The 16,884-nt window shown below is 34.7% G+C and overlaps 3 protein-coding genes across 3 annotated transcripts; 2 read left to right on the top strand and 1 right to left on the bottom strand.

Annotated features, from left to right (window-relative positions):
• Positions 1 to 920: 920 nt before the first annotated feature.
• Positions 921 to 2,740, bottom strand: LOC105158200 (protein BASIC PENTACYSTEINE2). Its single transcript, XM_011074860.3, has 2 exons — positions 2,583 to 2,740; positions 921 to 2,336 (listed from the first exon to the last, which is right to left on the bottom strand). The coding sequence occupies exon 2, from the start codon at positions 2,182 to 2,184 to the stop codon at positions 1,261 to 1,263; it is 924 nt and encodes a 307-aa protein (XP_011073162.1). The 5' UTR covers positions 2,185 to 2,336; positions 2,583 to 2,740; the 3' UTR covers positions 921 to 1,260.
• Positions 2,741 to 4,062: 1,322 nt separating this feature from the next.
• On the top strand, positions 4,063 to 10,854 carry LOC105158201 (protein PAM71-homolog, chloroplastic). The gene is made up of 10 exons (XM_011074861.3): positions 4,063 to 4,385; positions 5,467 to 5,629; positions 6,024 to 6,210; positions 6,778 to 6,825; positions 8,582 to 8,678; positions 8,765 to 8,928; positions 9,113 to 9,178; positions 10,169 to 10,219; positions 10,320 to 10,424; positions 10,510 to 10,854. The coding sequence occupies exons 1-10, from the start codon at positions 4,235 to 4,237 to the stop codon at positions 10,573 to 10,575; spliced, it is 1,098 nt and encodes a 365-aa protein (XP_011073163.1). The 5' UTR covers positions 4,063 to 4,234; the 3' UTR covers positions 10,576 to 10,854.
• Positions 10,855 to 15,338: 4,484 nt separating this feature from the next.
• On the top strand, positions 15,339 to 16,289 carry LOC105158202 (zinc-finger homeodomain protein 11-like). Its single transcript, XM_011074862.3, has one exon. The coding sequence runs from the start codon at positions 15,692 to 15,694 to the stop codon at positions 16,208 to 16,210; it is 519 nt and encodes a 172-aa protein (XP_011073164.1). The 5' UTR covers positions 15,339 to 15,691; the 3' UTR covers positions 16,211 to 16,289.
• The last annotated feature ends 595 nt before the right edge of the window (positions 16,290 to 16,884 follow it).

Below are 16,884 nucleotides of genomic sequence, written 5' to 3' on the forward strand. Positions count from 1 at the left end.
AACTTATAAGATGTAAAATCTTATTTTAAAAATAGGAATTAATATTACTACCCCTACCTAAAGTTTGGTATAACTACACACTGTAGTTTGATAAATAACACCTAGCACCCCTAAAATTTGTTTCAATCTAACAAATAAATCGTTCGTTAGTCAAATTCATGAATGAAAATTGATATTTAACATAAATTGGCTTATTGTAGGTCAAACAATTTTTTTCCAACTAAACTTACCTTATAACAGTGACGATATACCTCCTAACATGCATTAAACAAAGGAAGGCATATGAGAGTAATTTGATTATAAAAAAATTTATTAATTTACAATAAATCAGTCGGGGGTAAATATATATTTTTTTCGTACTTTTTTGTTAATATCAGCACATTTGATGAATCTGAACTAACAAATGAACTTATTTGTTAGACGAAAGAAAACTTTAAACCACAAGGGATCCACGTGTAATTACACCAAACGAAATGAATTATCCCTTAAAAATAAGCTCTGTAGAACAAGATTATGAAACTTTGAGATGTTAGCAATTACAATTTTGTAATCAATATGATCAAAATTGAAGGCATTTATTAAAATTTTATAGATAAGTTAAAACTTCTAACTTTAAAAAAAAAAAAAAAACTTATAAACTCCCATCTTATTTCTTGAATTTATAGTCTCCTTTTTAGAAAATTTACTGATACTTTTCAACATTTTATAAGTTCTTCGTAACATGTTCTCACCCAAATAACCTCTTTGTTGAGCCAATAGAATCTAGGAAACCTTACCTTGTACATTCAATAGCAAATCACCAAGAGTGTAGTGCATGTTAAATCTTCACCTTCAGACATCATGCTTATACCAGTTTGCTTCAAGCAAGCTGAGTATCCAATATACCAGGTGAATCTAACAGTATCTCTATTCAAAGAAAGTGAAAAAGACAATATAGATCTAATTATTGTCTTAAACATGATATCATGTTTAGAAAGGAATGAAGGAACCATAGTTTCAGAAAAATTAATCTTAACAAATCATTTTCACATCCTGTCACCAGACAAGATTAATGTTTTCCTTGAACTAAAAAATGTGAAAAGTTAAAGAACATCGCCTCCGAGGTTGTCCAAAAGGCAAAATTTAATTAGAAGACAACTCACTTCTGAAAATTCAGCAGTTAGAAATGACCTGAGATGTAGAATACTCCAGTCCATATATATATACAGCACAAAACTTGAGCCGCATGCACTGGGAGCCAACTGCAGACCTCCAATAAATTCATCGGATTGTCACAAACTTATTAGTTCCATGTTTGGCCCAGTAATTCCTCAGATCAATTGGATTAGAGAAATTATACCCTTCCGAGACAAGTTTCTCCAACACCTTCTTAAAGGCTCCAATGCTCATCTTTCGTCCAGCGATCCTTGCTCCACGTCTCTTTGTGTTCATAGGCAAGGGATACATCGACAAGCTAGTCGTACAGCAAGCAGATTGCCAACCACCGGATCCCCACCTATAACACTGCTGTGGATTTCCGGTGCACGAGCAAACTGGTATAGGGATTCCTGAAATATCCATGTTCATCCCATTAATCACAACTTCAGCGCGTTTCTTGGGAGCACGTGCACGATGGACAGAAGGGGTGGACTCATTCTGTACAGCCCTAGGCACTCGAGTCCTTGGTTTCTTCTCTTTTGGGGGTGACTTTGAGACTTTACCCCCACCTCTCTTCTTAACAAGCCCATCAGCACCACCTCCATTACCGTTATCTCTTTCCTCACAAACCTCATCCATTGGAGAGATCACATCTTCATTTTTCTGCAAAATAATTTGCTGGGGCATTTGGATGGAGTGACTGGAGGACGTCTCTGGTGAAACCCCATAACTCAGAGGATAATAACCATGATCTTGATTTCCAGATAAGAAATTTGGGTATTTTTCCCTGTTTTGGGTCATCCAACAGTCCATGGGGATGTGGGACTCGGGAATGCCACCAACACGATGGTGATGATACGGCCCTCCGTTAGTAGAGGCCATGACCGATGACGGGTGGGTGTTGTGGTGGTCACGAATTCCACAACCAAAAAGGGGCTTTTCAGCCATGGAAGACATCAGCTGCAAGCCCAAATGGTTCTTAAGAGCAGCAGTTGGCGGTTCAAGAAACCCCCAATTCCTGAAATTTATACTGCCATTTCCATCCATATCAATTTCAACAACAAAAACCAACAAGAAATTGAGTCCACTGACAATGTCTTGACTGCTTAGCTCTGTTCAGATTTTTCAGTACATTCTACAGTCCCAACAACATCAACATGATAACACAATGCCGCTCCTATGTTTCATCATAGCAAACCCTACAAGAAACCACACAAGACATAAAACTAGAGCAGAAAACACACGTCCACATTTTCACAAGAAAATCATAAACAGACAAACATATATAGAACAGGGATTCAGGGGTTTTCCCCGCAGATCTCTGTAAAAATCAGTGCAGTCGATTCAGAGAAGGCAATGCTTGAGAATCACTTTTTCTGTCAAACATTTCAAGCAATTCAGTACATTTTAACAAAGAACAGAGAAAAAGAATGAAGCGAACTTACAGAGAGAAAGAAGAGTCGGCTGGTTTAGGGTTTTTTCCCCATTTTTTTCAAACTTTGAGCACTCTTTTTGGGGATGGGAAGAAAAGGAGGCAGCTCAGAGAGCGCAAAAATGAAAAAATTAAAATTTTTGAGAAATAATAGAAAAAGAGGAATATGATAAGAACAAATGTGATGCATGGGCTTGGACGCCACTCTTTCATCTCAACTTCCCATTATTTTTTTTTTATACATTTAATTTTCTTTATTTTTATTTTTTTAATTGGTATTTTTATAAATTTATTTGAAATTTTTAAAAATAATAACAATTTATCTGCATGCTCAAACTGATAAAATACTAAAAAAAAAAAGAAAAAGAAAAAAAAATATCCTTTTTTGCTAAAAGCACAAATTGACATAAGAATGGTTGTTTTCCATCAGATAATTGTGGTGTGTTCGATTCTTTCTACTGATATGAAGATTGTATTGATGAGTAATTTGTAAATATCTCTATATGTTACATGTGTTCTTATCTGTAGTGACGATGAGTGTCAAAACCATTCAATCTTCTTGCATCAAGAAATAAAATAGAATAAAATAAAATTGTGAGCTATGTTTCACATTAAAAACCTAATCAAAAGGGTATAGTTGTAACCGGAGAATTCTTAAAGGGGTGTAAATATAATTTCAAAATTTTCTTTGCAGAGAAGAATAATTTTATATTTGAAAAGGGGTCTAAGTGCAATTAACCCCAAGTGTTATAACTATTTTCTAGAAATATTTTCTTAGATGTGCTTGCAATGATTAAAAAATACGTACTTACTAGCTTTTTGCTGAAAATAAATAGCACTTTTAATTTACTATTTTTGTTTTTGCATTGCTTATATGAAACTGATTTAAGTAAGTCTATAAGTATCCTCCTATCAATTTATATCACTTATCGATAAAATCGTAAATATTGAATTATTTTTCAAACAATCAAACTTCATTTTTTTTTTTCACTTTTTATTTTTATTTTCAGGTATTTGTGAATTTCTTTACAACTAAACTTAAAACTTACTCTACAACTTATTCTTATAAAGAAGTAGAAACTATTACAAATACTCCTTTAATTGTAACAGTACTGGAGGCAAAGTATTGCATGAACATAGTTTAGGGGTGCAAATTGCAATTCACTCTAAATAAAAAAATCTTGAAAAATTATAATTTTTTGTTCCCATAAAATAGGGGGTGTTACAATTTGATCCCTCAGTTTGTAGGTTAACATTTTCGGTCCCATAAAATAAAAAAATATTACAAATATGTTCCCAAAAATCTAACAAATTTGATTCCACAAAATTAGTGCATGGGACCAGATCCAAATGTGTTTTAATAATTTAAAACTAAAAATATTAATATTATAAAGTATGAGATAAAAAATGCAATACTTTTATTCTATGGGACTAAAAATACAATTTTTCCAAAATTTCCTAACACTCCAAATAGTTCCAAGTTTCCAACACCACACGCCCACTAGGAAGTGGCCACACAATCTGATCTCACACCTCATCAGCTTCTCGGCATTGCTCACGCTTCTGGTATTCTTCCTTCGTTCTCACTACGAACCAAACAAAAAGAATTCTGGAGAAATGGAGCTCAGAATTTTGTAACAGAGCAGATTATTTGCAGCGGAAAAAATGCAAGTCTTGGCTTTTCAGAGACCTCAAGTGTTAGTATCATCAAGGAGGGGAAGCAAGAGAAGGCTTCCTCCCATTTCTGCCTTGATTTATTCACTACCCTTCTCTCCTTTGGTGCCCAGGAGAGCTTTTGTACCATCTTCATCTTCATGTGAGTGCTTTACTTGTGTTGTTTCTTGATTGTTCTTTGTTAAGTTAATGGGACTGAGAAAGATCGAATCTTTTATCTTTGGCGAAGTACAAATTCAAGTGTAGTGATAGAAATTGACTTTTGCGATCCATTGTGCTGTTTCCTTGAAGTATATAACAAATTCTTTGCGGCCCAATTTGGATTCTGGGCTTTATGTTTTTCGAGTGAGTTAAAATGGGATCAGGTTTAGGACTTCAATATATCGGTTACTTCTGTTTAAAGGGAGGTTTTGGTTTTCTGGGCTTTGGTACTATGAGGTCAGTTGCAGTATTACATGTGTGAGATTCATTTGAAGCATCACTCTGTGTGTTTGATCTCAGTCACTGCTCCGAACATCTCTAGCTTGGAATAATTTCCTCTCTAACAATGCAACCTGGGCTTGCCATCAATGTCGGGGTTGATGTTTGCATCTCCTATACACAGATGTTGATGTAAATAATATTCCATCCTAACTAGTTGAACTTTACTGGAACTATAGAATAAATTAAAGCAGTGGCTCCTTGCCACCGGAATCATATTGAATGTCCGGGCTGTAAAAACCTAGGAAGAAGTTGAATTTGTACTTCTCAGCATCAATTTGGTTGACTATTTCAATGTCTTTATTAGAAACTGGTACTACTAATTAACAGGATAAGGATCAATACTTGATGGTTCGAGTTTGGTTGAAGCGCATCCAAAAGCCTTTGTGTTGAGATTCCTCATCATCCCCACCCAAATGCTTAATAATCACATTTTGGGTCTCGATGGGAGGATTTATTAACACATGGAGCTAAAATTTGCTAATGTACCATATATCAGGCCATTGGAGCTTCAGCCAATATGTTTGAATGCTTAGATTTTTTTGATACTTTTCAATGAACATTCTATTTGACTCAGTCATGAAGGTGCTCTATTGGCATAGATATCTACTTTTTTCTCATCTTTTTCTTTTCTAACTGCTAACAAGCTAAATAATAGGTTACCATTCTGTTCTGTTGATTACCTTCCCTTTTGTTCTCATTTATCTTTCAAGCAATGATGATGTAAACTTCCACTTTCACAGTAGGATGCAGGGTGGCATCAAAGGTGGATTTGGGAAGCAGAACAATAAGAGCACATGCACTAAATGTCGGAACAGGATCTGGTGGCTACGAAGAGAGAGAGGAACATAACAATCAAAGTTTCTCTCTTGATGGACGACAACAGAGCGATGCTTCATCCAAAATGTTAGTAAACTTTAATTTCTGTTTACCAATATATGGAGAAGATAAACAAGACATTTCATTTACCAATCCTTGTTCTCAATTTTTGTGTATGAAGTCTCACCTCCACTACACTCCCAACCCAACCTAAAAATAGAAAAAAGGAAAGTAGAGAAAAAAGAAGAGAGCATTCACTGTAAGAACCAATTATAAACAAGTTCCATGAAATTAATTTGAGATTTATTTCAGGTACAAATGTAAAATTTAGAAGAAATAATTTTAGAATCTTTAGATACTAATGTGCATGTCTTCTATTAAGCATGTGAAGGGATTGTCTCTTGTATTCATAATCTTGCTGCAGATGGAACAATTAGAAGCTTTGGACCCTGTCCTAACTAATATTAATTTGTTATGGTAGTGGCAGCGAACCATCTCCTGGTCGAATCCCTTATCCTCTCTCTATATCACTTGTGCTGTGCACTTGTGCTTTGGTATTTTTACTGGTCGTCTTCACAAAAGGACCATCATCACTCTTGCCGGCGCTTGCAAAATCAGGCTTTACTGCTGCATTCTCTTTGATATTTGTTTCTGAAATCGGAGACAAGGTAAAATATTTCCGATATAGCTGCTTTGCATTTACAGGTGGCGTGTATATAACATTAAGCACGTTCCTATCATCCTCATTTCCCTGCCTACAAGTGCATAATCCCTAATTACTTTTAACTAGAATTAAGTCATAAGAAGTTAATCCACACTTCAGAATTTTCCAAATTGAGATATGTCTATGTTGGTTTGTATCTTCGTCACTTAATAAGCTGTGCTTTTCTGTAAAGCAAGACGGGACATTATCACTCCTTTACATATGAAAATTTTTTGTGTTGGATGTCTGCTAGGACTACATCTCTATATTTTCCTGAGTGTCCAATTAAAACTTGTTTTTGTTGCCTGTTGACTGGTATATCATGCTTTGAAGCATCTGACTACTCAACCTGTGTGTCAACATATATTTGTGAGTAAATGCTTGCATGTAACGTAACCTATTATCTTTATCCATCTTACTGTTAGTAACTGCTGGGCTCTATTTGATTAGTTTATTATATTTAGATTTTTGTTTAAGAGGGATAATCTTGCTCAGCTTTAAATTTGGCTAAAATTCTCCTTTGATTTAACAGACTTTCTTCATTGCCGCACTCTTGGCCATGCAATATGAGAAAGTGCTGGTATGAATCTCAATCCAATATCCATGTGTGCGGTTTTCTCCAGGTTTCTGCTTCTGCTAATGTATGTTTTGTCTTTTTCACTTAATTCACATATCCGCGCTTTTCTCCAGGTTTCTGCCTCTGCTAATGTATGTTTTGTCTTTTTCACTTAATTCACATATCCATAGGATTCAAGTTGAGTCTCAGATGTGTCTGAGATGCTTTTGGTTATTGATCTTATGAGAGCTTCGCTTTTCACATATTTCATGCTTCTATGCCTATAGCTCAAACTTATATTACAAAGGTAATCAGGAAATTGGCTCTGGAATCCTGGGCAGGCAGAGAGCAACTTTTTCTTAATCTGGGTGAATGTTTACATTTCGTGGTTGTTTCTGTTACAACCCGTGGATTCTTAACCTGATGAAAGTAATGCTCCTGAGGTACGATAGGCCTTTAATAATGTGGTCGACTATAGGAGATGATCACTCAGTTTGTGTATAAAATATATGTGGTATGGCTAATAATGGCAAAGTGACTCAGTGTGCAAACTAGAAATCCACTGATGTGCCAAAGAAATAAAGTCACCAATCAAAACAAGAAACAAGAACGTGCCACGCATAAATTTGATGTCAGGTTGGTCAAACCAATGCTAAATATCATGTCAAAAGTAGATCCAAAGACTCTAGGAAAATTCCCTGAAGAACACTATGGCAATCTACGTCATTCAGATACTGCTGCTGATGTGAAACTTGATGAAAATAGCTATATCACATGAAGATTCAAATGATAATCATTACCTTTGCAAGAGATCTTGCAAGAGTCACTCAAGTTGGTTGCTCAGAGACACCAACAACTGCACTCCCCACCCACCCACAACAAGAAAAGAGAGGAAGGGGCTCTCTCGTTCTCTCATGTGCCATTTTACATTCGTCTTATATTTTTGGTGTAGTTGCCACTGTATTTGTCTGTAGTGCTTTCTGGATGCTTCTTATCAGTGCTCTTCTTTCTCAAAATTCACTGCTTCATGTTATGTTTTACATGCCGAGCAACTCCTTCATCCTCATTCTCTGATACATAAAAGTTGTTTACTCATTGAATTGTCTGTCATGAATGCCCTCACAGTTCATATATACATATAGTAGCATATAGCTTCAATGCTATAGCTAAGTTTATTACAGTTGTTTATGATTCATCTTAGTTTGTATTGAGATATAAACTACTCGAAGATGGCAAGTGGATGCACTGCTGATTGTCCCAAATTTGGTCTAGTATGTATTCAGATATAAATTACTTGAAGATGAAAAGTGGATGCACTGCTGACTGTCCCAGATTTGGTCTAGTAGTTGCTTTAAAACTGGAAATTGAAAATAGAAAGGCGTTAATTGCGCATTGATTAACCCTGGTTAATGATGAATGGTTGTTGAAAATAGTAGATGATGGATGATTTTCTGGAGCTCAACATATTTGTGAGGTAATGGCTTGGGGATGAGGGGCCGACTCGAGTCTTCAATCGCCGACTAGTTAACTGCTATTTTAAGTGTTCCGTATTCACCCTTAGGCAAGCAATCGCAATGATTTGGAACACTCCTCCCAAGTTGTACATGCTCGCATGCATATAGGTGCTTTTGAGTTATTATTTTGTGTTCACATGTTTTAGCTGTTCCTTTAGATGTTCGGTTGAAATATGCAACTTATCGTCAACAAAGTAACATTCTCCGCGTTATTCTGATATAAGCAAAGTGGAGATCGTGCTCTTACTGTTGTTACCTATGTGAAGGTGCTTCTGGGATCAATGGGTGCGCTTTCGCTTATGACTATTTTGTCTGTTGTAATTGGTCTGATATTTCATTCTGTTCCTTCTCAATTTCAAACAAGTAAGTAGAAGTTCTTGCCGTCAATTCTCATTGAATGTCAGCTTTTTCTTCTTGAGACAAGGTTTCTGATAGTTTGCTATGGACAGCCTTGCCAATTGGGGAATATGCAGCTGTAACCCTTTTGATGTTCTTTGGTCTTAAATCCATTAAAGACGCATGGGATCTTCCATCAACAGCAGCTAAAACTGGTGAACAGGGCAACCAGGAATCTGATGAATTTGTTGAAGCTGAAGAGCTTGTGAAGGAAAAGGTAATCTTCTCATCACCTTCTCATGGATAGTTCTTCTATTTACGAGATTTCTTTTTGTGTATTCTAAATAGTTTCGAGGCTTTTTTTTATGCTCTATATACTCTTGTCAGTCTCTCTTACTCTAAACGAGATTTTGTTGTCTGCATACAGTATTGTGTTTTTTTCACCATCTATGCTCTCACAGGTGTCGAAACGGCTTTCCAATCCCCTCGAAGTTCTCTGGAAGTCATTCAGCCTTGTATTTTTTGCTGTAAGCATTTTCTTCTATTTCAGTGGAAATGATAATTAAAATTCCAAGGATGTCTCTTCTTTAATATTGCATTGGAGATACTAATTCGTGCTTAAGTAATTTGAGTTGAAACTAACTCAAATAACTCTTTCTAACCATTAGACAATGAATGCAGTAGTACTATTCTAATCACAAGTATTAGCATTTGTCATGTTCAGTTCATTATCCAGTTATTGCCCTCGGCAATTGTCAAATGTCAGTCTTGCAGACCGACATTGCTCAATCCTCGTTGACATTGCATAACTCTGTTGAAATCTGGCAGTTCTTGTTGATTGAGGGCGTAAGTACTTGAACTACACTTGGACCTTTATTTTGGAAATACTTGTCAAAACGTGTAAAAATCTTGAAACTGTCCAATACTTGAAAGAACGTGTTTCTGTTTAACCCAAAAGTTAGGTGAATCAGATAACCCTTTTTTTTTATTTAATAATGAGATAACTTATATAGCAATATCTGAAGTCTATGTTATTATTGAGTTTGGAATAGTATGAGGACAGGGGATCATGGTCGCCACATAGTAAAACTATTGCCAGAAATGTCCTGCTTGTTGGCTTTAAGGCGAACAACATAAGCATTTGTACACATTCTTGGATTGTGGATGTCTTTGGAGAAGATCCATGTTCGGAATTGGAAACAAAAATATCTCGCATGAGAAATAAGATAAGAAAATGCAAATGCAAGGTCTTAAACATTTATTTAAGTCGGAAATGAATTCCTCCTACATCCAATCATAGTGTTTTCGATCCAGGAAAGCTGGATAAAATTGTTGGGAAGGGTTACGCTCCATAGTCCAACGATGTTGGGCTTTTGCTCTAAGCTTAAGTTATTCTTTTACTCGTCTTTTTCTTTATGATTTGCCATTTCACTTGTTCTTTTTTGCCATCTTATTTCTCTGTCTACTGCTGTTATGGAGAAGGAACACTGCATTTACCTTTCACTATTTGCTTTTAGGAATGGGGAGACCGATCAATGCTGGCTACAATAGCTCTGGGTGCAGCACAGGTACGTACAAGCCTCTGCACATCTTGGCAAGAAATTTAGCCGTTCTCTTCTTCACATATTTGAGCTATTATGAAAACTTTTACCTGGTTCTGTTCTACAGTCCCCATGGGGGGTTGCAAGTGGAGCTATCGTGGGCCACCTGCTTGCAACGTCTATCGCTATACTCGGAGGCGCATTTCTTTCCAAATACATTTCTGAAAAGCTGGTAAATTAAAACAACTATAAGAGCCCTTCGTGGAAGAAATTGTGATGCGCTTTCTCTGTGATTCTAACAATCGTTCTTGAATCAGGTCGGATATATTGGAGGAGCTTTATTCTTAGTTTTTGCAATCGCCACGTTTTTTGGAGTCTTTTAGCCGGATCGCTGGATTATTGTGCAACACCCACAGGAGCTGAGATACCGGACGTGTCCCCAAGCACGTTACCGGAAATAAGGCAAAGGTATTTTTGGCGGATCGCTACACGTTCGTCCATTCATTGGTTACTAGGCTTGGGACTGGAAAGGTGATGTCATTATTATTGTTGTGGTTGTAACATGATGTAGGGATGAGCATACAGATCATGTAGGAAGACCTCATGTAGTACTAACCGTGATCCATAATTTTTACTGATTCTTAAATCTCAAGTTTTGTTCATCTGTGTGCCAATAATGACTCTCGTCGTAATTATTGGGGTGGGAATTGTTGGCCTGTGTGATAAGTACAAAATAAATATTTAAGACATTTAAAATAGAAAATATTCGAAATACTTACAATAGGTGATGTTTTATTTATAATTTAAATTTTGTTATAATATTAGAAATAAAATTTTGGATAAAAATAAAATAAATATTTAAGATATTTAAAATATATAATATTTCTAACCAATAAGTTTTTTCTTGCCAATTAAAAAATTCAATTATAATCCTGGAGATAAGATTTTATATAAATACAAAACGTAAATATTTAATATATTTAAGTAAATGATGTTTTTAATCAATAAATTTTTTTCTTGACAATTAAAAAATTCAAAATCACCAGAAATTAGTATCCGACTTAATTTTGATCAACCATTGTTCTGCTATATATATATATACATACATTGCATAGTTATAAATAAATATTTAATTTATTATTATAATAAGTGGGCAAATGGAGCAGAGGCTGGTGCACTAGATGTTGCAGATCCAGGGTGGGGCTCTGTTTATCCTCACTCATCATCAACCCTAATTCAAAAATCATAATCTCACTGTCTCCTTATCAGTTCCCTTGATCAAGAACACAAAATTTCATAAAATCCCCAGGGGGGACAGCCCACCAATGGTTCAAGCACAAAATTTTCTTTTGAAATGGCTGGTGTTCCAACTTTGAGAGTGAGTCTGTATTGGATAAGTGAGTATTAAAAAAAAAAGAATTTATTTATCATATAATAAATAATAGGGTTGAAGAATTTGCAAGTGGGGAAAAGGGGCAGACCCACGCACTAGATGTTGTAAAACTGTAGGATGGAATCGCATGTGTTGGCTGCATTACAAATAGGAAACAAACTAATGCTCTTCAAACTCGGATATTTTACACACCATATCTCCACTACCATCACCTTCACCCTCTACTTTCTTTCTTTTCTATCTCCCCTACTTATCTTTTTTGTTTTCTACTTGATGATGCAGCCACACCTACTATATCGATTGTGAATGAAAAGTTTGAGTGGCTTATAAGGTTTTTAAAGAATCCAAATTCCTAATGACGTGTTTTTAGACGTATAAGTTACTCAAACTTCTCGTTTACGACTATGCTACTTAGTTCAATACTTATGATCTTTTGTCTTTTTAGTTTTTAAAGATATTCGGATGAAATAAAGAAAGTGTAAAGGGATGATTACACCATCTATCATGAGGTGTAGTGTAAATACACGGGGACTCTCTGTGGTTCGAAAAATTGTATCTGGTATTCTTAAAATTTGTTTCCGTTCAAAAATAGATCCTCGAAATTAGTTAAAAGATGGAATTTGTGAGGTTTATTTGTATTTTTAGTTCTGTAGTTATTGTCATTCGATTAGTTCTATAGATTGTTATGATTGTAAAATAATTCTTCATTTTTTAAATTTCTCGATTTTAGGATAAAATCGGCTAACATTGTCAAAGTCGGATGGAATTTTTTCGCCCAATTTTGAAATTCTAGCTAATTTTATCTTGAAATTGCAAAAAACTTAAAAACATACAGGACTAAATTGCTATCCTAGTAACTTAGATGATCAAATGCCAAAAGATCATAACTACAGGACCAAAAAAATGCATTTAAGCTAATCCATAATGATCTTAAAGGATTTTTAATATTTACCACATAATGATATTGAGTTTAACACAATTTACCTTCATGTGATATTGCTAATGAGCAAATTACCCATCTATGAAAAAAATAATATCAAATTTACCCCCTGTGTTCTTTAAAATGAAGCAATTTATTACCTTCTCGAGTCTCTGTTTAAAGAGGTAAATTACTTCATTTTGAAAAATATAGAGGGATAAATTCCTGCATTTTTTAAAATACATGGAGGTAAATTGAAAGATCACGTGAGATGAATATTCATTATTCGATGAAAAGGATAAACTGGCGAAAATATTATTGAAATCATAAAAATTAAAAGAATACAGAACACAAAAATACTATACTAAAAAATTGAAAGACGAAATTACTAAATAACGTAAATTGCAAGACCAAAAATACACTTAATTCTGTGAACAACGTAAATTTATAATATATTTTTGGTATGTTCCCAATGTGGTGTATTATTATTGAGTTATCTCCATAGTGGTCATGGGTCATAAATGCTATTGGTGCATGACTCATAACTCATGCATTATGTATATGTGATGTTATGAAACTTACCATAATTAAGATGATTGCTCTTTTCCTTATCTCTCTATACTGCTACATAATTGAACATCAAATTTGGTGTCTTTTTCTCGCAAAATTACCTCTATTTTTGTTTTGTTTTTTTTATTTTTCATCTAAATTATTTTTTGTTATACGTTGCTATCCAGTACACAAGATTTATATTATGCCATTCCTGACCAATTTCAAGTGGAAAATTCCATTTAAAAGTGATCAAATGCACGGCACATACTATTTTCTAAGTACAAGAACATCAATTTCAAGAGCAATTTCTGGATAAATTCATCCTCCTCCAACAAAATTCAAAGACTCGTCAACACGGAATATTTTAAACTTAATCTTTTTGTCCATAAAAAAATCATGTATCGACAATCTATCACTTTCCGATGCATTTTTTCACCAAAAAGTGATACGAGATAGCAAAGTGCAAATCTCCTATACTTTGGGTGACAAAGTGTAATAAAAGAAAGTGTAAAAAACACTATACAAGTTGTAATTAAAAGGCGTGGTAATGAGGGAGAGAAAGTAAAAATTAAATAGTAGAGGGAATAATTTGTGTTCATGAATTGGGACAGAGCTGACTCTCTATCTGCTGCTTAGTTCCTCAAACCAATAATTAATGGCAATTACAAAAGATACATTGGTTTTGCACCGAATTCCATTGGTGTCTTCATGTGTCATGTCCATTTCAGAGGGACAAATTTTTATTATTTAATAATTGCCGACATTATTATAACTTACATGTAAATTAATTACTTTATTTTTTTACACAACACATTTGGGATCTCTTCTTCTTTTTATATGACTTAATCTCTCTCTTAATGCCCTCTCTTCTTGGGAAAAAACCAAATTTTCTTGAATTTTTGCAAGCTTCATGTATTTATTGTATTGTTTAATGTTTAAATTTGAAAATTAATTTAATTAAGACATTGATGGTTTCAATTAACAAATACATTTAAATGACACAAACGAATAAAAAATTACTATAACAATGACGTACACTTGCGCCTGTGAGGCTTAAATCCACGACTTTTTAGTTTTGAGCTTGATGTATATTAATTGCGATTTGATTCATTGGATTTTTGCAAGTCATTAATGTCTCCATGTCAACAATCCCATATTTTAGTGAGTCAAAGATTTAAACTTTATACAATTATTAGCCTAAACGCCACGTTGGTTTAGATTATAACTCGAATTTAAGCCAATTATACTGAGTTTTGTTGACCTTAATTACATTTATCATGTGATTGGTGTATAATTTAAAAAGAGTGACAAATTACATGTTAAAACAGTATTGTTGGATGAGTACAATGTCAAAAACGTACAATTTACATTACTCATTTTCTTAAATATTTTAAACTTTCACCAGCAAATCAAGTTAAACTCAATCGAAACCGGAGTTTTGCTTTGAATATGTAATTTTTAGAGTTTAGAAAGAAAATAAAATATAAGTATATATTATTTTAGAGGAAGTCATCTAAATCCTCGTATTTATAAGGATAAATTTTGTTGACATTTCCTGAAATTAAATCTAAAGACATAAATATCTTATAAAGAACTCATCGATACACCTCCTAAGAGATGTTAGTGTAATGTACTTGAGGGGGTCTTGTGTAAACTGTTGATACTGAATAGGATGCTTATAACTACAATTTCAAAGGGTGCATTTATACCCTTTGACTTAAAAAGTATTGTATTTAGAAAAAATTCTAATCCAAATCGAGCTTGGTCGGACCTTAATCGATTATATGACAAGTCCAATACACTTATGGTGTGATTGGCGTATAGTTAAAAAAAAGTGACGAATCACATAACAAGTGTATCACACTTACTTTGTGATTGATTTGGTTCAACCAACCCTAGTCTAGGCAAGTACTTTCTTTAGATTTAAACTTAAAGAAAATTCTTACCCAAATCAGGTCTGGCTAAACGCATTTGTCATATGATTGATTATTTTCTCTAAATTATACACTAATCACATCATAAGTATATTGCACTTATCATATAATTAATTTAAATTGATAAAATTTAATTTGAAATTAAACGTTCCCTTCATCTTAGGAGATGTTAATGTAGTATATTATATTTATAATATGGAGTCGAAGCTGATGGAGAAAGTGTAAGAAACAAACATCAACTAACAATAAAAAGTCCTTTGGAGGTTATGGGTCCATGAAATTTTTAAACTTATCACTTTGGTACAAATATCAAAAACCGTGGCTGTAATGTAGCCACAACCCCCATACAACATCTATACACCCCTCACATTGTACCATATTTTCCCAAGATATTGTTCTCTCAAACCTCATTTTTTCCCACAGAAAGAAAATGCAAATCTTGCTGTCAATTGTCGATTTGTCGTTACAAATAATCATAGGATCATGTAATAAAAATATAAATTACTATGTACATGAAATTATGTCTCTTGTACAGACATCATTCATCGATCCGTCCCAATAAATCCTCACCATCCATCGAGATGAACACAAGTTCCTTAGGTCAACAAAGAGCACAGTGTAATTCATTGCTACCACGTTTTTGTCCTCCTTCACTGTCTTTAAATTTCAAGAACGGGAGAGATTGAGAGAGAGAGAGAGAGATGGAGGGAGATAGCAGCAACGACATATATAGAGAATGCTTGAGAAACCATGCAGCCAGCCTCGGGAGCTACGCGACCGACGGCTGCGGAGAGTTCACACTGGACGACACGGCTCCCGGCGGCGGCCTCAACTGCGCTGCATGCGGCTGCCACCGCAACTTCCACCGCAAAGTCATCCGGAGCCAAACCCACGACGCGGCTGCCGATGTCATCGTAGACTATGCCAGCGGCGGATCGGGGCGGCAGCAGGTGACGGGAATGGCGTACTCGCCGGAGTCGTCGGAGCGGGGCAGCAAGAAGAGGTTCAGAACAAAGTTCACGGCGGAGCAGAAGGAGAAAATGCTGGGGTTTGCGGAGAAGTTGGGGTGGAAGTTGCAGAGGAAAGATGAAGAAGACGAGATTGAGAGATTCTGCAGAGGGGTTGGGATCAGTAGGAAAGTGTTCAAAGTTTGGATGCACAATCACAAGAACTCTCCACCGCATTCTGCTGGGAATGTGTCCTCTCTTACTGATCAATAATGCTAATTATTTATATATAAATAACAACCCTTTTTGAGTTTTTTCATCATTAAATTCTTACAATTGTTCTGTGCTTTAATTTCTCTCTCGAAAAATTCTTACTCAAATATGATTGGTAAAACCAAATCAAACACACAACAAGTATTATACAGTTATTGTGTGATTAGTACATCAATCACACAATAAATATATTACATTTATTATATAAGTGGCTGAGCCCAATTAACTTGATCTGAATTAGAATTTTTTTTCTCTTCCGTTTCTTTTATTAGAAAAATAATTGATAAGAACGTGATTTATTCAGTTTCTAGTGCTAAGATGAGCAAGAATAGTGTAATAAGGGAGAGTTCCATTATGGGTGGGGAATGAAAATCATGTACTTTCTACTCCATTATATTCTTGGGAAATTTTAGCTCAAATTTGGCGGATTGAATTTTCTATACCAATCTTTATTCAATGATCTTTTAGTACATTTAATATACATACGTTATGTGTATAAGGCTGATATCATATAATTTATTTTGTGAAAAAAAAAATGACAAGTGACATGCATGTGTATGCTAAATAGATTAAAAGATGGAATAAACTTTGTAACAGAAAATCTGATATGCAAATTGAGTCGGTTAGACGTAAATCAATTATACAATGCACTTGTAATGTGATTAGTGTACAGT

Source organism: Sesamum indicum, linkage group LG3 (genome assembly GCF_026168435.1).
Source record: "Sesamum indicum cultivar Baizhima isolate 11 linkage group LG3, ASM2616843v1, whole genome shotgun sequence".
Taxonomy (NCBI): Eukaryota; Viridiplantae; Streptophyta; class Magnoliopsida; order Lamiales; family Pedaliaceae; genus Sesamum; species Sesamum indicum.

What these genes read in the sequence shown, in the direction of transcription:
- LOC105158200 (XM_011074860.3), bottom strand. Translation starts at nt 2,184, where the DNA reads ATGGATGGAAATGGCAGTATAAATTTCAGGAATTGGGGGTTTCTTGAA.
- LOC105158201 (XM_011074861.3), top strand. Translation starts at nt 4,235, where the DNA reads ATGCAAGTCTTGGCTTTTCAGAGACCTCAAGTGTTAGTATCATCAAGG. An exon ending in TGTACCATCTTCATCTTCAT is followed by an intron (nt 4,386 to 5,466) that starts GTGAGTGCTTTA and finishes CCACTTTCACAG; the next exon opens with TAGGATGCAGGGTGGCATCA. An exon ending in AGCGATGCTTCATCCAAAAT is followed by an intron (nt 5,630 to 6,023) that starts GTTAGTAAACTT and finishes TTGTTATGGTAG; the next exon opens with TGGCAGCGAACCATCTCCTG.
- LOC105158202 (XM_011074862.3), top strand. Translation starts at nt 15,692, where the DNA reads ATGGAGGGAGATAGCAGCAACGACATATATAGAGAATGCTTGAGAAAC.